Raw genomic sequence first — 25,480 nt, forward strand, 5'->3', positions numbered from 1 at the left:
TTAAGACACACTCTAACAGAAACAGTTATTCAGGGGCCAAACTGAAGAGCAGTAAGAAACTCAATCAGTTACAAACTGAACAGACTGCAGGTGAAAATTTATTTAATGAAAAAAAGAAAAATAATCTTTATTAGAAATAACGCTATACTACTTCTCATTGTTTTTTTCCAAAGCCTCTGCACAGAAAACTTAGAGCTCTACCACGAGTGAGTAACTGGATTATACACAGGCATTTCATGTAGTGCAGCCCAGTGAAGGAACAGATGTCAGCTTAAAAGAATGGGGTTCAGGGATACATCATTAGGAAACAAAACCAAACCAATTACTTATTTGGAGTTAGGCTCTTGGTGAGCAATTGTCAGAAACACAACAATCTCCCTTTCCAAGTACCCATTGATGGTGGTGGTTGGCAGAAATTATTACCAGATTGACAGGATTGAAGTATATTGGGAGCGCTAGCTAATGTTCCTTGAGTTGTTTTTTGTTGGACAGACTTGGCAGCATTCTGGAAAGGCAGGTTTCCTTAACCAAATCATAAAAAAGGTAAATTTGACCACCTGTCTGTTTAGAACTAATGAATATGAATTCTAAACTTTATTGATCAGAATTTCTGTAAAGGGCAAAAGTAGGTATTTTTTTGCAAGTAAGGATAAGGAAGGCATGGAAGTTTTCATTAAAGGAATTGGGGTGCTGTCCATTTGTGACACAGGTATTCCCAACATTCTGTTCCTAAGTACCTTCTTCTGTCCCACTAGAAATAAGCTCTGTTTGCTTCTTCTGTTTAAAAGTCTAGAAGTTTAAGAAGCCTCTATTACATTTCATTAAGGAGGAAAGGAATTGTTATTTTCCTGGAAAAACAGCAGCCTGGAAAATATGCCTAACTTTTTGCCTTGATTGTGTTCTAATGTGATCTTCTAAGCCTCTTCTAAGTTTTGTTATGCTCTATATTATTCATTGAGAAAGGGGAATTATATTGGCATGTGACCAGACAGTCTTGGGAACTAAAAAAAGGAGGGGTTTTGTTTCGGGGTTTAGACCAGAGGGAGTGGAGAAGGGGTGGTGGGGAAGGAAAAAAACTACCTGGACAAACAAACCATGTACAATTGTCTGGGTTTCCTTGTCCTCATTTCTTACTCCTGTGACTGACTTCGTCCCCACCCGCTGGTGGCAGACAAAAGAGATTAATGGGAGATCGCGGGAGGGTTGGGGTAATGTCTGTTACACCTCTTAGGAGTGTGTGTGTGTGCCTGCAAACGTGTTTCAAAGGCTTCTTTCTCTGGGCGTGAGGCAGATGACTAAGAAAGAAAGCGAGCTGAAGTCAAGTGCTCTCAAACAAGTTTAACAAACAAAACAGGATTATATAACTGGGCTGGTATGTGATGACTTGGGGAACTGTAATTACCTCCAAAGAACCAAGTATGTGGAGAAATCTAATTATCATTTTCCATCCTCTTCTGTGTCATCTTACACAGCTGGTCTAGCGATACCATTTGAACTCTTAAATGGAACATTAATGTATTGCAGCCCCAGTCATTTATCTATTAAGAATGATACTAAAGAAAGCAGACTGAGGAAAAAAAATAGGCTAAGCAATGAAAAACCATTAATCTGAACCTCAATATTTGTGCTACTTTGAAATATATTTTGAAGATAATAAAAATTCCTTGTAACTACCTAGGCCAAAAGTCAAAATAGATTTAGTCTCACATAAATCTTCTGACATAGTTGCCTATGTTAGGTAAGCTTGGGTTGTTTTTTGTTGTTGTTGTTTGTTTGTTTTGAGGAAAGGAACTATGCTTCCTCCACCCCACCCCAGGAGACTGGTCATCTTTTGGGAATTTGTGTGTGGGACCTCAGTGAATCTTTTGCCAAAATAAGGACTTGTTACCGGAAAGGAGCATTTGTACAGCAAATGAAGAGACCAGAAAGCCTAATTATTTCAGCCTTTAGAAATGTTTTACTAATGTAACTAATGCCTACTGCACAGATTTGTTACACTTAGGCTGCAGCTGTACTATCAAATAAATACGGAGGCTTCAGACAATCTTGCTCCCTAGTCCGTGGAGTTGTACAGAAGCGCCTGTGCCAGGCATCCTCTCTCTTCTGACAGCAGCTGCTGGACCTTCTATCGTGTTAAGAAACACGTAGGACTTATTTAGGGAGTGAGAAAAGGCAGGTTCTTGGGCACGGTGCTCCACTGCCAGCTGAGGCAAGTCCCTTCCTGGTGCTCCTGGCCCCGGCAGCGTGGGAATACTACAGTTTACCTCCTCGGCCAAAGGGGAAGGGCTGTGGGAGACGAGCGCTACGGGCAGGAGCGCTTGAGGACGCCGGGCCGCGCTCAGCCCCACGCTATCGACGGTACCGAGACCGAAGCAAGCCCGGGAGGCGGCGTCCCCGCTTCCCTCCCTGTCGCCGGCCCGAGGCGGCGGGAGAAAGGCCGGCTCCGTGCAGCGGGAGCGGGCGGCGCCGCGGGGGAGGCGGGCAGGGCGTGCGGGGGGCGGGCAGCGCGGGGCGGTGGCCGCCCGGCTTTATAGGGAGCGAGGGAGGCGGCGTCTGCCGGAGGGGAGCGGAGGAGGCGGTTCTCTTGCCGGTGCCATCCCCAATCCCGCCGTGCGAGTGCGGGGCTGGCGGCGGCGGGGTGGCCATGGCCTCCATGGCGGCGGCTATCGCCGCTTCCCGCACGGCGGTGATGAACGGGAACCGGCCGCTGGACGAGCGGGAGCGCAAGCGGTTTAGCTACTTCTCCTCGCTGAGCCCCATGGCGCGCAAGATCATGGCGGAGAAGGAGCGGATCCGCGAGCGCTACGGGCCCGAGTGGGAGCGGCTGCCGCCCCGGCAGCAGGACGAGATCATCGACAAGTGCCTGGTGGAGCCGCACGTCCAGGCCCGCTACGCCGCGCACCGCGGCACCACCCGCCCGCCCGCGCCGCCCGCCTCCTACCCCAGCCTGCGCCTCAACACCGGGCAGAAGGTGGTGCGCTTCGGAGACGAGGTACCGGCCGCGGGGGAAGGGAAAGGGGAAGGGGCGCCGGGGGTCCGGGCGGGAGCGGCGCTGCCCAGCCCCGGCACGGGCGGGGCGCGGCGGCCGCCACCTCCCCGGGCTGCGGTGCGGCCGCGCTGGGCTGGCCGGGGTCGCGGGCGCTCCGCACCGTCGGCAGCCGGGCGAGTTGCCCCGGTGATGAGCTCGGTTCCTTTCCCCGCTGCCTGGCTGTGCGGGAGGGCGGGATGTTCACCGCCCGTAAAGGCAGGGAAGGCGCCGGCAACGATAGCGCTGAAGAGGATTTTGCAAGAAAGACTTGGACGGTCCCAGTTCCCCCGACGGCGGGGCATGGCGCTGGACGTAGTCTCTTGCTGAAAATGGGCTGTAGGGAATGTTTACACTGAATTAAATCTCTTCCTTTTCGTTTCTAGTTTTAGACACGGTTAAAAATACAACGCTGAAAACATTCCAGCTCTTGGCATGTTTGACACCTTAAAAAAAATACAGCCTGTTCCATGTCACATGCCAGGAAAAACAAGGGTGTGGAAAGATAGATGGCAAAAAGTATGGATTTTGAACCTTCTGAGAGGCATCTATCCAGTGGTGAAGCGTGGCAACCCCTCTGGAAATCCACAGTAAAAGAGTACCCGGTCTGGAGCAGTGGGTCGTGTTACCGAGTGTGAGCCCTTGAAGAGGAAGGTCTAACAATGCTTGAAGCAACCTGACAGTACTCTTCGGATACTGTGTCTCTTATTCAGTGTATTGATTCCCTTTGTTTTCTATTCTTTTACATTTCTATTATATTCTTTTATTCTGGTTACAGAGCCGGTTTCTTTCACTATGTCTGTATAATAACTTTAAGCAACCTATTGCTAGTTATGTGGCTTCTACCAGAAAAAGAAAAAAATCTGCTTCTCTGTTTGTAATCATCAATCCAATTTAAAGAGAGCAGGGCTACTTTTAGGCTCCTCTCCAATATCCCTTGCAATGGGATTTCTAAGAAGCATGTGGGGCACACTGATACTGGGCATCCTGGTTCCCAACCAGCTTTGTGCCAGGGGACTGCTGCCTGTGTTTCCCCTGTCAGAAAGGTGTAATGCTGTGCTGCACACACATCATATCTAAAGCTAGAGAGCACAGGATGTAGCTCAGGTTTGTCTAGGTCATGATACCCAAAATTCTAGATAAATATTTGATAGTAATGGCCAAAAAGAGATGTAGAAGAAGGACACAAGACAATACATTTGGTTGTGCAAACAACCTTTGAAAAGAAACTTAAATCTGAAGTTAGTAGTGAAAGAATTTAAAGAGTGTGGAAAATAATTATGTTCAGTTTTCCCAGCCTTGGAGAGCTCTGCTGTGCTTTCTGCTTTGAATTATGTGGATCTGGAAGGAAAGCAAGCATGTTTGTAAGCGTAGTGCTGCACTGTATGGAAATAATAATTTCCTAAACATCTAGAGAGTCCATCTGAAACTGGGCAAATAGTTTTCTTTCCCCTCTTCTCCCCAAATACAGTTACAATATGCATAATGTTAATGTTTCTGTAGCCATTAACCAAAGAAGGCAAGGTTCGTCCAAATACTTGATACAAAGTGTTTAATTTTGGAAGCATCTGCCTCAATTGACTTCCTCTTTGACTTCTAAGCAGAAGTTAATATAAATTGTTTCTCTGAAGAAAAGAGATTCCACTCATTTTGGCATTTGCCATTTCCATTTTAGTTCTTCCAACTGTACCACTGAGCCTTGGAGCCTTTCCTGGCTCTTCATCTGATAGCTTCCTCTCCCCTGGCTCCCTTGCTGGCATTCGACCTGATTGCTGGACGTTTGCCCTGGCTGACAAATTGTCCCTCCTTGTCCTGCTGTGGCAGAGCCAGCGCCGTGCCCGTCCCTTGCCGGTTCGGTTCTGCTTCCCGGGCTGGCCAACGCTTGGCCTGCAGAGCTGTGCTGTCTGTGTGTCCTGCTCAGACTGCTCAGGAGCCCCTGAGCCTGTGTGACACTCAGCTGCTGCACTCACCGTGGGCACCCAGCCCTCGCTCAGGACAATTGGATTGGTCCTGGCTGCTCTCCCTGGCTATTGTGTATGGTTTCCTAAGGCAAGGAAACGGAGGGTAGCCCGCGTGCCTCAGAATCACTTGTGGATGCTGCAGCGCTTTCAGTGAGAGTGTTTTGGCCTGATGATGTTCTTGCTGATACACCTGGTCCAAAAGTTTCATGTTTCCAGCGACAGCTCATCTTCCCTGTTAACTGATGTTGAAATCTGTAGTGATCTACCTGGGCTTGCTTAAGCACAGAAATTTGATCTCTCTGACCTCATGTTCTCTGGAAGACGTGGCAGAAAGCAAACCAAGGATGAATACTGAAGATACTGATTTGCTGGTCCGGGCCTCTCACTGTTTCAGTCCCATTTTCATGCATATGACCATTATGATAAGGTGGTCCAGAGGACATATGTAGTGGTCTTGTATTTCTGGACAGTTGCTTCCCTCTTTCTCGCCCCTAGCACTTCCTGTATATTTCTTCTAATACCAAATTTATCTCCTGAACTTGTAGCCCAGGACTGTAAGTTCTCAAACTATAAACATCTCTTACGTTTTCAAAACACCTTTGACTATGTTGGCTGTGTGGGAAGGGTGTTACAGAAAATAGACGTGCAGTAACAGGACTGTGGTATCCTGTAGCCATGATCCAGTCATTTTATAATGCTAGAGCACTGCAGCACCATGTGTGACTCTTAGCAAATGCCTGGAGTCACTGCTCCTTCCCTTCCATCTTATCCTCATTGCGGCATCACCAGTCATGGAGCTGGTAGCAGAAGCCCTGCAGGCACTGTGAACACAGTTTCAAAAGAGAATTAGGCTAACAGGGGCATTTCACACCCCAGTGAAATAAGTTTTGTCCTGTTTGCTGAAGATTGGCTTGCTATCATGGCACATGAGCCCAGCACAGGAGGCTATTTGTTGCTTCACCATAATTTTCTGTGTCTAGACAGCCCAGGCCTCCTGACCAAGGGCTTTTGGATGCTGCAACAGAGCTTCCTCTTTCCAACAAGCCTCCAATTGCTGGCATTTCTCCATTTATAATTTCTTCATTCTAATGCCCATAGTGGTAGAAATGGAGATTAACTGAGCAGGGAGAAATCTGGAAATACAAGCTGAGATTGAGCATGAATGTAATATAGATTGATTATTTTTGAAATATGCTGTAAACCATGAAGGGAATAGGTGGAAAACCAGCAGTATTGAGAGGCTACCACCCTTTGCATGCTGTAGTGGTCAGCCTTTGATAGTGCAGCTGTTTTGGTGTCAGTTGATGCCACTGTTTTCTCTCTGGTTCAGTAAAAGATAATGTAGATATTCAGTTTACAGCAAGTTCTCACTGTTCTCTTAATACCATCCCTCTTTATCCATAAGCATGTGACGTAGACATGGAATTAAGGTCTGATTTTCCCTTTGTTTTTTAGTTGTTTTTTTTTTAATGGATATCAAGTATTTGAGCAGTAAAAGAGTTGGATGTGAAAGAATTAACTTTTCATTGGAAAAAATGCCATATGCTTTAGGAAGTGATAAACATTTTATGTGGAGGAAAGACAGGTAAGAGAGTTTGGTTAGCGTCATTCATTGTTTTAAGAGGGAAGCTTGACTTACCCACCTTCAGGCAGAGATGCTGTTTGTTTTTCTTAGCATTAAGAACTTTGGCACCAAACAGAGGATCAACCCTTTTACCTCCCTACTTAAAATTGCTTTAAAGCAACAAATAATCAATATAGCAAAAACTTTGAAGTTTGGCCTTTTAGAGATTTGTGCTTTTTAAACACCCAAAAATGAAAGGCAGCGTTTGAGTGCAGTAAAACCTCAGAACCAGCAAGTCCTGTTCTGATAACACTTCTGAGAAGCATTTATTGGTGGGTTTGTGTCTTGCCCAGCTACTGTCAGCTGTGCTGAACAATGCTCATGTCAGACACACAGGCACACTTCTACCAGTGCCTTCCATTTTGAAATTCAGATGTTGTTTTGCAGCAAGCTGCCTACATATAGCAAATGTAATTTGTGGTTATTTTTTATGTATTTTGCAGCTGGTTGTTGAAGTCAAGTGTATAGCCACATCTTTGCTTCTTTCTCACTAGTCTTTTTCAGCTTTGAAATATGTTGCATGAGGCCCCATTTCTTACAAATAGGTTCTTTTTTTAACCCTGGTGAACAAAAGTTTATTTATTTGCCTTCTTGCTGGAAGAAGGCATTGTTGTGTGCTGAAAACAAAAGCTGATCAGATATGGATTTTTTCTAATCTATGTTGATGATAAATGGCCTTGAATCCTTTTCCCCTAGAATTTCCAGTCATAATTCTCTTTTGTTATTATTGAAACAGTTGATTCTTTTGCTCCCAGTTTCTTCAAGCATGTAAGAACTTGTTTATTCTACAAAAAACCTAAGTTCCTTCTCATATTTGGTTGGTGATAAACATGATTCAGGCAGTTTAGATAGTACAACACGATTCAACAGTATCCTGTCTTTTCACTTGGTCCTCTGCATGTTCTCTGTGTGAAGACACATGAGGTGGAGGCCACAAACTTCCCTTCCCTTCCCTCCCCTTCCCTTCCCTTCCCTTCCCCTTCCCTTCTTCCCTTCCTTCCCTTCCCTTCCCTTCCCTTCCCTTCCCTTCCCTTCCCTTCCCTTCCCTTCCCTTCCCTTCCCTTCCCTTCCCTTCCCTTCCCTTCCCTTCCCTTCCCTTCCCACAGGCAGAACTTGTCAACTGTCTCCTTCATCCTAGCCCCAAGTACACTTCAAATAACCACAGACATCAATTGCTTGAAGGTTTGTATCCTCCAGCCATGTCTCATCCTATTTTATTCTTTGCTATATCCCACAGAACATCTTTTGAATGTGGACATGGCTCCTCAGAGTTACTGGCTCTGAGGAGGGCTGGGCTGTGCAGCCCAAGAAACAATGAGCCATCATTTAAGTAAAAAAACCAAGTATATGATCCTTTTCTTTTAGAGAGCTGCTGCCTAACAAGGGTCTACTACTTCCATCTTATATAATCTGTGAAACTCTTAGATTCTATCTCTGACCAGAACTTCTGACAGCTGTTACCAAAGTAAGTCATTCCAGGAACTTTTTGCTTGCCCATGCTGGAGGTTGAGGTTACGAGTTGCGGTGCCAACAAGGACAGCAATGCTTGAGGAGACATCAGCTTCCATGAAGTGGGAGGCTGACTTGCTCTGTCCTGCAGGGAATGATGTATCCTGCTGCATGACAGCCTCATACCTTCACTCTGCCTTGCCCATGCTGCTTTTTCATCCCTCTGTGGTTTTTTGTCCTCAGGGCTCGCTCACAGCAGTGTGTCACGGCTGAGCTGAGGGTGTGCAGGGAGTGTTGGGTGAAGAGCTGTCCCTGCCAGTGCTGTCTTCTCTTGCCTCAAATACAGCGAAATGAAGAACTGGATGTCTTGGATCCAGCACGAGGATGAACTTGGCTTACTGCCAAGTTTAAAACTGGTCCCTGGCTGGTTTGCTTGTCCTGTAAATAGCAAGAAGACAGAGCTTCCTTTCAACTCTTTAGATAAAACCCAGTGGCACCTAGGCCTACACATCTGGAGCTTTAAGGTGCTGTGACTACATGTAGCAGTGTTACAGTGTTCTCTGGACTTCAGTTCTGTCCTTTACTGCTGTGGTTGAAGTCAAGCCCTGATTTATTCAGACCCCAGGCAGACAGAAGTGTTATAGTCCTGCCTTGGGTGTGATGCTCAATCCAATAGTTAGGGTCTCCCATATCTCTTCCCTTCTGGGCCGTGATTCCTCTCTCATGCATGCTTCAGAAATTATGAACTCCAGTTGTTCAGAAATGAATAACTCCATTTCAGAGGCAAAGGACATTGTCCTAGAAGGAGTTTGAAATAATTAGACGCACCTGCTGTGAGGTATCAGACGTTGAGTGGTGTGGCATTCCCATGCAGACAGCAGCACACCACAGTGCAAATGCTGATAGATACTAAAAAGCAGACTTCTGCTCCTTTTTTCCTTTAAATGTTAAAACATCTGATAATCTGTTTCCTGGATTGAGAGAACCTGAATTACATTTGTGTTCTTGGCAAAAATGTCCTACACCAAACTTCCTTTTGGCCACAATATGTGATTGAGAAGAGCCCAGGTCTTTTCTCTTAGATGAGCTCTACCAGGCCAGTTCTTTTAAAGAGTGTGAGATCACCCTCATATATACCACAAATACCTTGCTGCTAGAAACTCTGTATTTCACAGATGAGTAATAGTTGGAGTATGCCATGTTTTTGTGTTTAGGAGATGGTTTTAGACACTTCTAATCATAATCTCATAGCTCTAGGCCAAAAAAAATCTGCCTACGGTGAAATAAGAGAGGGCAGATCAGGAGAATGTTATCAGATGTCTGAGAAATACATTCCTAGAAAGGCAAAGACCAGGAATAAGAAGAAAAAAGCAGCCACAGTGAAGTGTGGGGTTCCTGTGTTGTGTTAAAACATGGTTGAATTCTGCTAGTCTCTGAACAGCAGGAGTGTGAAAATCCTGCATGGTTACTCCTGGCCTGTCCCTTTCCATACGGTGCTCCCACTCCTGTTCCTTCCCTGGTGTGCTGCCGTGTCCACAGGCAGTGACCTGCTCACCACCTCTACCTGTGGGACCATCCCATGTACCAGTGAGTCCCAGCCATGACTAGGAATAGAAATGCAATCATGTTGTTTTAATTCTTCAACAAATATGAACAACAATCATTTTTCAAATTATTTTCCACCCTTTCTTTTTTCAGTGTGGGCTGCATGTATTTCTGGAGGGCATGGCATGTGTGAAGAGACTGTTTAAATTTCTCCCTTAGGCATCATTTTCAGAAATGCAGCCTCTTCAAATAATGGATTTGAGCTTTTGTGCTGTGGGTGCTGTGTGGCTCCTTCACCACCTCTGAACATTTATTTCAGAGCGCCGTCACTGCCGTGGTGCAATGATGTGTCCTGTTGGGGCTGGATCCAGCTGTGCCTTGGCCACACATCTGTTTCACTGCCCCACGACTGCCTGGCTGTGCTTGTGCTCTTTGGTCTGCCAAAGGGGGTAAATGGGACTTGATTTCCCTGAATCCCCTTCTCCTTTTGTTGTTTCTGTCCCTGGGTGTTGCTAGTGGCTACCAAAGAAACTCCTAGTAGAAGACTGGAAATATAATGCATTTTAAAGCTGTTTGTGGAGAAACCATTTCAGGAGATTTAGACCAGGCTAAACCTTCACATACTTTGTAGATTAAAGTGGTATAGAATTGATAACCTTCCCTTTAGAGGACCTGCTTTAAGTCAGTCTTAAAATGTAATCAGTGCCATCTTTAAGGAGTGCTTTCACTTTTTAGTCAGTTCTGTAGTAGCAGTGGTTGTTATAGTTCCAGAAGTGTAACATAATGTCATCTGTGTGATGCTTCTGAGAAGATGAAGCTACTCTTCTGATTTTTAGTCATTCTTCAATTTTATTTCAGGACATAACTTGGCAAGATGAACACTCAGCTCCGTTCTCCTGGGAAACAAAGGTAATTAAACAGCTTTTTTTTTTTTTTTATGTTGCTTCGTCATTTTATACTGCTCCTACTGCATTTATTGTCTTCATTTTGTTAACTTGATAGATTAATGTCACCTTATTCTATGCAGCAGCATAAAGTGACCATGCTGCAAATCAAACAGAAATGATACGCTTTGATTTACATCAGGAGATACTCAAAAATATACTTCATGAACTAATGTTCTGGCTTTGAGTGCAGATGTAAAACCAATTCATTATAATTTTATTTTTTCTTGCAATCTTTGTAATCAACCTTCCACGTTTAGTAAGACCCTTGTCTCAGATACTGTATAAACATAGCTGCATTTCACTTTTAGGTCAGGAGTAAAGTAGTAGAAGATGGTGTGACAAATGTGCAGATATCTCATAACTTCACTGGATTCTTTCTGAAAGCCTATCAAGTACTTCATCTTTTTATTAGGAACTAGAATGTTGTCTTAGGACAAATGTAGTTAAACTCGTTAACCTGGGGCCATGCTAGAAGCTCTATGTTATTTTTTATCCAAAAGGCTCCTTAAAAAAAACCCATATTTTTCTGTGGTGAGTTGGTTTGGGGCTTCTTTTACACCTCACTTTATCTCTGGTATTTTGTTAAAGCATTATTTATGGTGGGATTCTCATGTGGCTAACGCAGAGCCAGAGTTCTCCGTTTGTCTGAGCCTGCAGCGTGAGGAAACACAGTTGTGCCATATGTGGTGGTGGGAAATCAAGTATAGTTCTTGTTGGAAAAATTCTGGGAGCAAAACCACAGCTCATTGTCTTTCTCAACTGGGTATGGCAGGCATGTTAATTTAATCACACATTTCAGACTTTGTGTTTTCTGCCCTTATCTGCCAGAGAAAGCTGCTACTGCCCTGTTCCCTGTTTCTTTTTTTTTTTTTTGCCCTTGAACTATGTAGATAATCATGTACAACCTTATGAATATAATCTTAACCTAATGCAGAGTAATTATTTGGAAATGCCAGTGAATACTAAATTAATCCAGTTGACCTGAGACTTAGCCCTCCCTGCTCAAGGTCAGTGCCTGTAGCTGCACCCCATCTGTGCTTTGCAGAAGCTGATTAACCTATAACTTGATGTGACTCCTGGGTCCTGGCAGCCTGCAGTGCTGCAGTTTAGGAGAAACCAATGCCAGTCTTCACTTGCCTTAAAACTCCCTTAAAAGCTGTGATGGTTCAGGAACCAGTGGAGGATTTTCTGTGTTTCCCTCTTTCCCCTCTCCCTCCTTGCTGACCAGAAATAAAAGCTGTGCCACAGCTGTGGGCTGAAAAGTTGCATGGTCTTTTTCTTCAGCAAAAGTCTCAAAAAAGAGAATCCATTTTGTCTGGATTTATGGGGTATGGTTTGGTTGGTTCCTGTGGATTCTTCCTTTTGGTTTTTCCCCAGTGTATCAGTCTTTCAACCAAATCCTTCCACCACTGAGTCTTCCTTTTCAAAAGTGGAGATCTTGCTTTGTGCTTACTCTTTGATCTTCCCTAACTTTTATGAGGTAGTACTGGAAGGCAATTTTTAATGAGGTACCAGCTGAGGAAAAAGTAGCCTTACACAAGTGGTGCCATGTGAGGAAACCTGAATGAGCTGTTCATGAAGGTTGGTGTGTTGTAATGCATTGTTCAATGTCCTGTGAGCCAGACCTGTTCCCACTGTTATTTGAGGCTCTTTCCATTCCATGAGCTCTCCCCAGGATGGGTTGTTCTTTCCACAATACTCTTCTCCCTGATCTACCTTTAATGCAGAGCTTTTTGTTTGGTTTGGGTTTTTGGCATGTTATTGCCTGAATGTGCACGAATGTGCTCTGGCTCACCCAAGGAAGGGAATGTGGCTTTTGCAGAGCAGAAGAAAGTAGAGATGTAAATCAGTTAAACCAATAGTGCCCTTTTTTTGTTGTTTTTTTTTTTTTTTTTTTTTTTTTTTAACACTGAGAAAGGAAAATAAAGCAGTAAAATGAGTATTTTCTGTAACTACCATGAGGCAAACTGTGAGGGGGTAGTGAGAAGTGTAGAGAAGAGTGGAGGGCATGAATTCTCCCAGGCTGAAGGCTCTCAGCTGTAACAGTGATGCCAGTGGGCATTCGAGTTGATAAGGTATGGACAAGTTTTTCTCACTGTAGCTAGTGCCATGGATTCCCTACTTCCATGGCAGTCAAACTTATCCAGAGAACAGTGTACTGAATTGCTGTCATTTTGTTCAGAACCTTGTTGAAGGGCTTAGTGACTTCACTTGTGTCACAAGTAAACTTTCTGTATTCTCATTTTAATCACAAATGTGAGATAGGGCTGCAGTCGTTCATATCACAACAAACACTTGCATGAATATCTCCACTATTTTTAGATGAGTATTTCTTGTCTCACCTTTTTATTTTTAAATCCTCAGACAAGGCAAACAAAGTAGAACTGCAGTGTAAATTGCCGAGTTTGCTGTTAGACAGCATTTAAAATAATATTTTTAGTAGATAACAATAACACTTCTCAGAAGAAAAACTTGGGAAGCAGTGAGTTCTCTTGGCACTGCAAAAGGGCTGACATTTTAAAACTAAAGATTGAATTGGAGGGAGTGATTTGGTTCATGGGTGGAGCCCTCATGGACATAACATGTCTTGAAATGTGGGTTACATTTTTAACTGGAGCTCTACCCAGGTTTATGAATTCGGGGCATTCTATTTATGGCTTCAGGTTTACCTGAGATGAAAGATGACATTTTGGCTGAGTTTAGCTTTGAGGTTTCTTGGTTTGTTTGAAGTAAAAATTCAGTGAAACTCAGCACGGACCTCAGGATATAAATGGAAAACAAGAGTCATGCCTGAACTTGGAAGTAAGATTTCTCTGCAACTCTTCCTGAACTCAGAACTTTATGGGTTTTGTGATTTTAGATTTGGGCAGGGGCAGGGGGGGACTTAATTAATTTAGTAATGGGCAGAAATTATTTCAGTTTGCCACCTCAGTTAACACACGGAATGCACTGAGCAGCATGGGAATAAATTGCAATTTACTTCTAATTCATGGTATTAATGAAAATAGGTTTTATTCCAAATGCTTTAAATTGACACATATATATCTAAAGATTTCTTTTTCTTGATACAGGTAGAATAGTTGCTGATTCTCTTCTGTTTTCAACAGGGCCTGAGGTATTTGTTGAAAAGAGAAGCCTCTGAGATGTGATTAAAATAAACAAACAAACAAAAAAAAAAAAGCAAAATTAAGAAGTGACAGGCTTCAATCCCTTCAATAATCTGGTTGCTGTCTCCTTGTCTGAGTTCCCTAATTATATTGCTACAGAAGTGATCTAATCCCAGCAATGATTTGGGGAGAAAACAGCTATGTTCCACTTGTAATAAACATGCTTTACCAACTGTTTCCTTTGTCTAAAATTGAGGCAGTCTTCAGTATCCTTCTTTGTACAAGCCCTAGTTGGTGCTTTGTTTTAAATAGGAACACAGTGGCAGAAGAGAATTTTTCCTTCCTTCCTTAGCAGCATGATATCATAATTGTTTGTTACAAGCTATAATTTGGTGTGATTATTTTTACCAAGCTGGTGTAAATGGCAGCACTTCCTTGGAAGGAGAGTGATCCCTGAGCTCTTGAGATTAGCCTTCCATTTTGATTTAGACTACGTGTGCTTAAAACACAGTGCTGTAAAACTTCTGTTGACTACTAGTTCTTGAGCAAAGAAAACCCCACCAACCCCAACCTGTGGTCATAGAAGCTGTGTTGAAGGTTTATCTTAGTCTGTATGGCCAAGTGTAGGGATTCAGTTACCTGCATCAATCTTTGTTGGTTTTGAGCATAAAACCAGGCACTGTCAGTACAAGCTTGCTCAAGCTAGCCAGAAACAGTGGCTGGCTGGATTCCGTTCATATCAGCAGAGTATAGAATGGAATTTCCTCCAAAGGTCCATACTATATAACATTGGCATTGACTTCTGTATGGACTAAAATTACTTAGGTTGGTTTTGAGTGCTTTGCTCTATTTTTTGCCCTTGCAATTTGCCTCTGCTGACCTAAGGATTTCTTTCTGACTCTTGAAAAGATCCTGAAAACACCCACGGTGTGCGCAGGAAACAAAGCAAAAACTGCAGCTGCTTTGAGCCCTATATTTATTTTGGTTTTGTCCATTCAGCAAAGCAAAGTCATCTTCTAAATCTTTTAAAATTGGCTTTCTTACTTCTGCATTTATCAGGCTGTGCTTAAAACAAGTTGCTTTGACAGTGTTTCTGTAGTCTTTGTCTCAACAATTTGGAATTTTCAGCCTGCCAAGCAAAACAATTTGTTTTGGCTGCATTTGCGTGACTGCTTAGTAAAATAGCACACATTCCTGATGAGTGAATAAGAAGCTTTAAAAGTTCGTGGATTCTTTGTGGTCATCTTGTTTTTAATATGTACTTATGAACTGAGACCTGATTTCATACAGTGTAATTAAATCATTACATTCTCAGTGCCCCTGGTGCCTCTCTTTCAGCATACATTGTTTCCCAGGAGTATATACAGCCACTATTGCAATTTAGTGGATTATTGCTGCCTTGAGACTGAAGTTTGGTCTAAATTCTTTAATCCAGTAAAAAAAATCCTAAATACCTTAATATGGTCTTTTTATGGAAAGATGGACATACAGCCTCCTAAAACCTGCAATTTATAATATTATTTATATTTATGATACAGAAAAATGATCAAGACAGGACATCCTTTATTTAAACCCTTGCAGTGGTTTGGGACCAGAGGGATAAGACTGAAAAGAACACAGGCTTCTAGGTTTGCTCTACCTCAAAATACTTCTTTGTGCATGCTTTCACATGCACTCTCTACCCCCTCTCTCTTAATGTGTTGAGAAAGACTTGCCCATGCAATATCTTGAAAATACTACTGCTGTTAATAGCTTTTATTTGAATTCCAGTAATTTCTAGAAATTACAGTTGGGACTGTGCTAGTCTGTCTTTAAACTCTTGAGACTTTCTGGGCAGAACAATTCCCAGAAATACCATTTGGACTGATGGTAGGAAAAAGAAAATATTTTTATTTTATTCCTCAGATGGGGATTTATATGTACAGAAACTGCAGCTCATGTAAAGTAATACAAAATCAATGAAAGCAGCGGGGAACTGAAACCCTCTCTCTAGAATCCCAAACTGTGCCTGGAAGACAATTCACTTCTGACCATGAAATCACACCCCACTGTTCAGTGTTTGCCTCCCCAGGGTGGCAGCTGGTGGAGTGCCCCAAGTGCAGTTCTGCTTCTGAGCCCTGCATGGGCAGGTGCAGCTCGCAGCAACTGTGCCCAGCCTGGGGAAGGCAAACCTTAACAGGTGAGCTGCTACCCTGAGTTTGGCTGGGGCCAGGAGAGATGTACATCAAGGTATTCTCATGGCTGGCAAACCCAAAGGAAAAGGCATTTTTTGGGAGGGAGGGGGAGGTTGCTGTCTTTTAAATATAGGTTCCTTCCTTCTCCTGCTGACGCAACCAGTTGCCAATTTGCAATCTGATGTAAGAAATTGAGAGCAGAACTCTAATTAAAATCACATTTGTAGGGTCTAGTGACTCATTAGAGTGTACAGTACTACTCATTACTTAGATATCAGCACAGGGTGTTTCACACATGGGCCTTTTCTATCTCTGTGAAATTATCTTCCTACTTAGGCTGCTGCTCTGTTGTTTGTTTTTTCCTTGCAGGGGAGGGTGTTTTATTGCCAATTTTTTGACTGGAAAGATATTGCCTATTAATCATTTTCTTTCGTCAGCTACATTTCTTAGGGGCTTAGATGTGTTAAATAACCTCAGAAGTCAAATAGAAGCATTATATATTTCAGGGAAAACAGAATATCTTGTGACTGGTCCCCAGAAGTTCTTGGCCTCTGGAATTAAAGGCTAGAAGCAGAATTCTCCCTGTGACCTCTCAGAGCTGTATTTACATCATGCTGAGACACAGTGCTTTCAGAACCTGTCGGGGTAGTCTTGTCTTCTTTGCCTTCCTTGTGGGAGAAGGAAAACTCCTGAGGAAGTATTTTCATTTGGACTATTCTGTGTGAGGCTGTGAGCTGTTTGATCTCCAGCGCATTCTGTGAGACAGATATGCAATCTCAAGTGTCAGGTGGTCCTGTCTTCTGAAATGGGTGCACCCTGTGGTCCCTGCACAAAAGGGCAGAGAGGACATCCTCTCCAGAGCATGCATCCATGAGCAGGTTGGAAAGGGAAGGCACTGAAGTTGGAAAGGCACTGCCTGAGGTGCTGCTGCAGTGCCACGCTCTTCTCTACGCTAGGAGCGAGATGCCGCTTCCAAACCACATCTCTGAGCTGGATGTTTTGCCCCATAAAAAGAACATTAAATATTACCACAGTCAGTGGCTTTAGCTCCATACCTGAGAACTTCTCAGAAGGCCTGGCTCAGCTTGTCTGGCTATCCGCTCTTGAAATGCAGAGCCAGCTTGTGGGTTTACTTTTTTTTCTAATTTTTATTTTAAAAGACCCATACTTCCCTTCCATGGGTGTTTTTTCTGGATTTTATTTCCAACGCTGCCCTGGTGGACCTGGGGGCTGTGATGGCTGCTCTGCACTCTGGGCACTGATCTTGCCTCTCCCTTGGGCTGGGGGGTGAAGGAATCATTCTGCTGAAAGTGACTGCTGCTGTGATGGCCTTTAGCTACTGTCATCCCCAGTGTGAGCCCCAGGACAGGCTATTCAGAAGACAGCAGACTGCTGCAGGACAAAAAGTAGCACTGTTTTAATTTCTACATGACTTAAATCTTCCAAGATGGATTTTTCTTTTTAACCTGTCTTTGATTTTTGGAATCTGCCTTTTGTTTTTTTCTCTTGGCTACTGGGGAATTGCAGGTCTATTTGATATTGTGTTGTGTGTTTTTTTAAGCTGGGATTTTATCAGTTCTAAAGTCTTAAAGCATCTTAACTTCAGGGTGGTAAATCACTATTCAGTAGTACTGCCAAATGAGCTTAGGGAAATAAATCCCTATATTTTAATATAGAGAATGGCAGTCACTGTAAATAATCCTCAATACCATTGCATCCATGGTTTGTTTATGCAAAATTTTTCTGTGAGTAAATATCCTGCTCTTAATTTTACGTCGTGACTTGTTTAAAAAAAATAAATCAGAGCACTAAGATTTTTCCTCATAGGTTTTTGCAGCCAGGGTGGGGTGTTGAGTTGTTTGGTAAGACTTGTGTGTATCCTTGCCCTCACCTTATTCTAGCTGAGCTATAATTACTTGCAGCTTGTTTATGTTCTGCATCTTTTGATAGCACAGTATATTCTTCATGAGAACACAGAGCTTGGTGCTCTCTTGCCTACATCCTTGGAAAAACCATGCATCTAATTCTTTAGAAAGGTCAGATCTAAGTCCATGAATCAAATTATGTGTAGTCAGCTACTGACTGTTTTAAAAAAAATTGTTTTATAAATAACCAGTTGCTGGGTTAACAGTTGTTCTTTGATGAGAAGTTTCTGAATATTAACTACTAGGCTTGTGAGTCCTGCTAGATCTAGAGCCCCTTTGAACTTCACATGCACAATAATGTAGGACTTGAGATCAAACACTTCAGTGAAAATGATATGCAACTAGGACTTGTTTTAGACTGAAGCCCATAGATGCTATTGCAGTTTTATTCAGGAAAGGCTGGGCAGTGAAGTAGAATGGTGAAAAAACATTACAAATTTGTAATGAACTTCAACTTGTAGCAAAAGCTACAAGTCCTCTTGAGTTTTTTTCAAACCCAATCAGGCCCATGATGACAACAACACAGGTTTCAAAGGAAAGGCATTTTTTTTCCCTTGCATTATTTGTCCCTTTTTGCAAACACAAGTCTGTGTATTAGGTTGTTCTTTCCTGGCACATATGCTACATGTTTCTCAGAGGGTAATAAGGCTTAACTTTTATTAGCCTGAAGAGTGTCTAGCTAGTTGAGAATCATTTTACTGAGGTGGTGGTAAGTAAAGCAAACATTTTGAAGTACTGTTCACTTTTCTGTGACTTGTAAGATTTTTTTCATGCATTTTCATGCATACTGTGGTCACTTGCTTCCTTGGGCCAGTGTTACCTCTCAAAAGTGGGTACAGCTATCTCAGCACGGCAAGTGAAAGCAAACCAGGGCTCAAGAATAGGCGAAGAATGGTCCTGCTGGAATTATTTCTCTTCCTTCAGAGGGGCATTAGAATTATAAAATGATTCACCTATGTCATGCATACCCATTACATCTAATCCTTTATTTTGGAAGCAGATGGACCTGGAGCCAGCTATTTCAAAGACTGTAATGGAAAATTGCCTTTTTGAGCTACACTCTGAAGCTTTTTTTGCTTAAAATTTTCATGTAAAGCATCTCTGACTTTCAAAATGCATCTGCAGCTGTTGTAATGTTTTAGTGCTGCTATTCTAATGTTTCAGTGCTGTGCATGCTGTGCACTGCTGCCTTAGATGGCACTGAGTAACTCCAATACAATTCCTTTCTCTGTCTCTCCTGCAGCAGGTCTGTGACTTTATGTTTGCTTGCAGATCAGACTTTTAAAAATCATTATTTTTATGAAACTACAAAGATAAACATTTATGGAGGAATTAAGTTAGCTTTGCTGTGGTATCTGTTGTCTGAGAGCTGTCTCGCAGTGGGCTGAGGCGTTATCTGTGTGCACCAGGGTCAGAAAGTCAAAACTGTCTCAGTGTGAAGCTCTTTGAAATGCTGTTTTCTGTCCCTGAACAGAGCCAGATGGAGTTCAGCGTTGCATCTCTCTCCATACAAGAGCAAGGTGGTGCCCAGCTGCAGAACGAGCAGAGGCAGCCTGCTAAAGCAGCACCTGGTGTCCAGGTCCCTAAATCTTCTCAGGCCAATAAGCCCCCTGGCTCTGAGGGGTTGATAGCACCCAGGAAGGAAGAGGAGTCATCCTTCTGGAAGATAAATGCAGAGCGCTCCAAGTTTGAAGGAGACAAATCTGAGTTCCAGTCCCTGACCCCCAGCCAGATCAAGTCCATGGAGAAAGGAGAGAAGCCGCTTCCCTCTTTTTACAGACAAGAGTCTGCTTCAAAGGAGATGACCAAAGCTGAGAAGCCCAGCATAACAAAAGCAGAGAAGTCTGCTGCCCCCAGCACCCCGTCTGTGTCTCTGGAGTGGGAGAAACCTCGACCTACTCAGCTCCCTACTAGTTCTCTAGATGACTTCTTTCTTCCTGATCCACCACAGGATCTGGCATCTTCTAGGACAAACAAGGAAGATACTGATGGTACTATTCTTACAGACCCACAAATGCCTGGACAGGTGAGTACTGCTATACCCACGGTCCTTATATTTAAGAACTGTACAGCACATTAAAATCTGGCAAGGCCACTGGAAGATTAGGGACTCCAAAAATCACTAAGCCATAGCTCAGCTTGCTGGATTGTTGTCTTTCAAATGTGAAGAAGTCTATTTAATCTGTTATTTGACAGTCTGCTTGACGTGTTAACTTCAATTAAGTGCTTTTTAACACATAGGATAAAGGCACAATTTAAATCTAACACCAGAAATGCTGACAAGGCACCAAGTAGCTCATTGACAGCAACCTAGCAAGTTGCTGTATCACACAGAAGAGGTTGTGGGGTTTTATTTGCAAAAGCAAAACACTTCATGGAAAGAATAAGCTTTTTAACTTGAAAAGTAGGTGAACCAGGGTCTAGCATACTTTTTTGGTACACACAGCATAGTGGTGAATGGTGAACTGGTTCTCAGCTGTTCCTAGCAGTAGCCTGACAGCCACTTCCCAGTGCCTTGTCCCAGGCAGCTGTGCTGCTTTCAAATGTGTTTTCTCTTAAAGTCCAAAACAGAAATAGAATGAGTTTCCAGAATTAGCCTTCTCCATGTTTTTTTAAATGAAAAAACCCAAACAACCCAACAACAAAAAATAACCTTAAGCAGCTCAATAGCCAATTGAAGCTATTTTAAAAAGCAGATGCTGATCTGTGAGAAAAGAAAGGAAACAGCAGGATATGATACAGAGAGGGGAAAAAAAAGAAAGAGATCAAAAGCTTGAAAACTGTGAAGTAGAGAAGAGGAGTGGTACTTCAAGCAGAGCTGTGCAGTTCTGTTTGGAATCTGTGTCATCGCTCTGGCAGTAGCCTGACATGTTACTGTACACCTTCAGCACTTCACACAGCTTTGCCTTTTTTCTATTTTCCCAGCTGTGATTGTTCAAATTCCAAATGAGATGATGTAAAGTCAGAAAGATGCAGGGTGAGGTAACTGGCTGCAAGAGAAGTAAGTGGCAGCACTTAGGAGAGAACAATACTTAAGCCACTCCGGTATTTGAAGCCCTTTCTTTAGTTACCATTTTCTGAAGCTGAGGGATAATGCTTCCTGAGCTGCCTGGCTACAATTTGTGAACACGGTAGTCGTTTATTTTGAGTTAAAGGCTTTAACATGTTTTCTTGCAAATTAACAGTTTCAGTTCCTTTGTGAATGTTTTCAAGATAACTGAAATTGTTTGAAAAGCCTGTTTTTTCTCTCTGTGGAGAAACAACCCTCCCATGTGAAAATGGGAACAAAGGAGCAGACAACTTCATGTATTACAAGAATTTCTTCCTTTCTTCTTTTCTGGATTATCTTCCCTGTTCTGGGAAGCCATGCTCTAGGAAGAGAATCCAGAGACTCAGCTGTGCCTCTTGAATACTCTTCCTAAACATTAGAATCACCTTAAATGTCATGGCTAACCCTGCAGGAGTGAGTATGTTCTGGATAGAGTAGTAAATAACTTGTCATCAAAGTTTAATCTGTGTAGTTTTCTGCAAACAACTGACTCTAATTGCAACAGACAATCTGTTGAATTAATGATGCTTGCCTTCTGTGTCTGTTTCATTCTCTGTAATTCCCAATGTAGTCTGAAAAATTGATCTTCATGAATTTTTCCATGAGGAAAAAACCAAAACATTTTGCCTGCAGACCACAAGAATAATTTTATTTTTATCTGGAATTGCCTTTTTGGGCACTGTGAGTATTTTTCCATGTCATGTTTAGCATTTTATGGTGTAGGTACTTAGGTATCCTAGAGCATGGTAAAGATCTTGAAATATTGTCAGACAACATTTTAGACTTCAGTTTTTAGATAGGCAGTCAAATATTGAGTTTGTAATACAATAATTAACAACTACATCTTAATTTCCCTTTTTTTTTTACTTTGCAGACTAGTACAAGCAATGTTATCTTGAAGACTGGCTTTGATTTTCTAGACAACTGGTAAAAGATACTTCAAAACAGATCAAACCAATTTTGGGGAAGGAGTGGAACACCTTTCTCCTTGTATGTTAATTTACTAGCATTTGTGTCTTTTTCTAGAAGTAACTTTCAAACTCTTAAATGTTGCCTTTGTATAAACTTTTGTAATACCGTATGCGTTTTTGTTTTTTAAACAGTGATAGAAGTGTGGTTTCATTTGGATATTTTTTTAATATCTGTTAAAATTTTTAGTAGCTACTGTATTGAGAGGATGGGAGAAGTTACTGTACACATGTCAAAGAAACACAAATGAGAATCTCTGTATCCTAGAAATGGAACCTACAGGACCAGATTGCAGTTTTCAGTGGAAACCTTGCTAGCATGGCTTGTAAGAAATAGTGTTGCACGTGCAGTGGTTCCAACCATGCTTCAGATAACTAGCAAAAAACAGTATGAAAGGCAAGCATCCAGAATTGCATTGATTTCTAGATTTGGTTTCCTTTGAAAGTATCTTTTGTACCACTTACTGAAGACAGTTTTTCTTCTGAAGAAGGCAAAGGTGTTGCCAAAATGATGGATCCAAAAAAGCACTGTGTTTGTACCCTACAAATCTGCTAAAATAACTTTAGAGTTTTAGAAAAATGACCTGGGGAAATGGTGTTTCTGGTGTTTGGATTGAAGATTGGGGGTGGGTAGAAGGAAGTGGGACAACAGCTAATAAATTGGAGAAATTCTTCAGGGAATACAATTTCACTGCCTCCTTACTAGAGCATAATTCTTTATAATACTAGTGCTGGAACTACAGCACTGAGAGTTTCTGGAGTGTAGATTACCTTGTGTCAGTAAACCACTATGTTTATGGGAGGTCACAGCAGTGTGAGGCTTTTTTGTTTTTTAAGCAGCTTGTCGTCTCAAGAACTCATCAACTTTGGTGCTTTTTCCTCCTTGTGGGTTCATCCTCTTTAGTGTTCAACATCTGGCTTACATTTATTCCTAAGGTGCAGAGAGGCATCTCAAGGTGGCCCTTGGCAGTGTTGCCTCCAGTTCTGCTTTTGAATGATCTTTGGTGTTTAAAATGTAGAGAGCAAGAGTAGCTGTCGTTTGGATCTGTTGTCTCTGAAATGCAGCATGATTTACACCCTGATTCTCACTGTGTTTACCTCACCTTGAAGCCTTAATTCCCCCACGCACAGCCAGTGACTGGTCTGCTCCAATGCCAAAGGTTTGACTTTTCCCTTTACCTCAGCAATAGTCCCATAGCATTTGTTTGGGGTAGAAGGCAAAACACAGGGCTCTCATGGGTCCCAGCCAAGGCTGTAAGAAGGTCACCATCTCCTAAGCCATAGTCGTGCTAGGCTTCTCATGGATTAGCACTTGACATTTGGTTCAGTGCCAGGGGCAGTTAAATGCAGAATTGGATGCAGCAGGATTTTTTCTGCTTGTTACAGGAAGAGTTTGCAATGTCCTGGAAGAATCCTAATTGGTGTGCTGCTTGCTCTGAACAAGCAGAGTGTGCTGATAGAGCATTAAAATTTACTTGTTGGGCAAGCAAAATGCTGTAAGCATATCCCCCTTTTCTTGCCCCCACAATCCACCAGAAAAAACCCACAAAAAACCAAAACACCAAGGCCAAAACCTCCACCTTTTCTAGTGTTTTCTTAAAAGGTTCCTTAGCTAAATGGCAAGATCACCACTGAGTAAAAGTCATTGTATAGCATACTCTTATTTATTGGCTTCTGAAAGCTTTTGTCCATTCTTCCTGAGATGTACAAACTCCTGTAGTTCGTGGATGTTATCTCTGCATTCAGCAGTTCAGAAGATATTTGTTGTTACCATCCTGGACTTTTCCGCTGTTTTTTCTTTTGTAGCATTTGCTACAAGCATCCAGAGTTAATACAGCTTAGAAGAACTTTAATACAAATTCTTTAGGTCTAATATTGATATTGACTTGCACCTTCCTTTTAAACCTAACAAGTGTTAATCTTGGGGTTTCCAGTTACCAGTGAATCTGATTTTCTGTACATTCAGCTGCTGAAAAGTAGTAAATCCAAAATGAAGATGCACATTCTAATCTTATTCTGATTTGGGGAGAGCTGAAAACAAAAGTCTCCTACTGTCAAGGAGGGTTACTTTAAATCTCTGGTAATACCTTAAAGCTTCTTAGGGAAGAACCGGGGCTGCCTGTCTCTTCCATCGGCTAACTCGACCCTAATACACATTGGGACCAGCTGGTAGAACATGCTGCAGAACTTTTTACTTATCCTGGTAGGTTTTTCCTGTGCTTTGACAAGAGTTGATGCTCCTTCTTTCTTGAATATGTTTTTATTAAACATTCTTACAAAAATGAAATTGTATTTGGTCACATTTTATATTAACAATGTTTTAATAAAGTCACTTTAAATAGAACTGTCAAGGTTTTTGTGCTGCTTTGTCTGCTGTCCTTGATACTCAGCTTTTCTTGGTGCCATTGGAGTTGTTTGGGGCATCTTGAATCTGCCTGAGAGACAGCCAGGAATGATTTGATTCAGAATTTAGAAAGCAAATTTTTTATATTGGGGGGAAAAAAAATCGACACACTTCAGCTGTTTTTTCAAGCCATTAAGCTAATCTATATGGGGAGATATCCTTGCTTCATCATGTAATTTGACAACTGGGGGCAGGATGAGATTTGGAAAGACTAAAATCTATTTGTACTTCACTGTAATAGACTTAAACCTAACACACACACTCTCCCACCAGTATGTCCAGGTAATCCAAAGCAGTATCTGGATCATTATTGCAGAAGCAATTTGAAAACTGCATGTTGTGGTTTAGCCCCAGCTGTCAGTGAAACACCACACAGCTGTTCCTTCACCCAAGAAGGATGGGGGAGAGAATGGGTCATGTGTAGGCTTTAAAAGCATCTCAAAAAAGGAAGGTGCTAGCAGAGGCCACTGGGTAGTCTCACTGCCTGCCTTTTGTGATGTGCAGCAAGTTCCCAAAGTGTAAGAGAATCAAATGTGCAGCCACAAGGATAGTTTTTCTTCTGTATGCTCACATCTATCATCTTCCAGAAATGTACTTCGAAAAACAATTTGGTTTGTACTCGAGCTGGATTTCCAGCAGCTAAAAAGGCATTTGAAGAAGAATTTGGTTTGGAAAGACTCCACAGCCAACTAAGGGTGGTATTCCAACTATATTTAGGATCTGCCCTACACATAATTTGGTTTAATCTTGTCTAAGCTTCTTCTCAACTTTTAAAAGTTCTCTACTAAAGGCAAATCCACAGCATCTGGGCACTGTCTCAGCACAAGGAGCCAGCAGTCTGATGTATGAGTGAAGACTTGAAAGGGCAGAGTAGAAAAGATGCTGTGACTGAAGAATGGTGACTGACTGACTGACTGATTGATTGATTGACTGATTTAGCAGTGACTTTGGTGGTATTTGCTGAGCTTGGGACAACCTTTGAGGTCATGGTTGTGGGTGCTGGTGCAGCACCCAGCAGGCAGAGTCCTGCTGATCACTCAACAACTGCATCCCCCAAAGAGGTTGCAAATCACGTCCCTGGGAGACAAACCCAGCTTTATGGGCATTATTTACAGACAGACCCTTGGGCTTTGCTGTCCAAGTTTGCCCATCACCCACTTGAATCCTTATGTTACTGTATATTACTGTGAGATCAAAACCGTAATGTGGTGACCAGTGACAGGGCCTGAGGGAATGGCCTGAAGTTGTGTCAGGGGAAGTTTAGGTTGGATATTAGGAAAAAGTTCTAAAAAGTTCAAAGGG

General features: G+C 42.5%; 1 protein-coding gene across 1 annotated transcript; it reads left to right on the top strand.

The window, feature by feature from the left end:
- Nucleotides 1–2,548: 2,548 nt before the first annotated feature.
- C3H1orf198 (chromosome 3 C1orf198 homolog) lies at nt 2,549–24,118 on the top strand. The gene is made up of 4 exons (XM_030945500.1): nt 2,549–2,992; nt 10,463–10,513; nt 19,232–19,783; nt 21,681–24,118. Exons 1-4 carry the CDS (start codon nt 2,645–2,647, stop codon nt 21,735–21,737), a joined length of 1,008 nt encoding a protein of 335 aa, XP_030801360.1. The 5' UTR covers nt 2,549–2,644; the 3' UTR covers nt 21,738–24,118.
- Nucleotides 24,119–25,480: the final 1,362 nt, after the last annotated feature.

Source organism: Camarhynchus parvulus, chromosome 3, assembly GCF_901933205.1.
Source record: "Camarhynchus parvulus chromosome 3, STF_HiC, whole genome shotgun sequence".
Lineage (NCBI taxonomy): Eukaryota > Metazoa > Chordata > Aves > Passeriformes > Thraupidae > Camarhynchus > Camarhynchus parvulus.

Excerpts from the sequence above, each read along its gene's own strand:
- C3H1orf198 (XM_030945500.1), top strand. The coding sequence starts at position 2,645 with ATGGCCTCCATGGCGGCGGCTATCGCCGCTTCCCGCACGGCGGTGATG. Across the intron at positions 2,993-10,462 it reads TGGTGCGCTTCGGAGACGAG|GACATAACTTGGCAAGATGA; the intron begins GTACCGGCCGCG and ends ATTTTATTTCAG. Across the intron at positions 10,514-19,231 it reads CGTTCTCCTGGGAAACAAAG|AGCCAGATGGAGTTCAGCGT; the intron begins GTAATTAAACAG and ends GTCCCTGAACAG.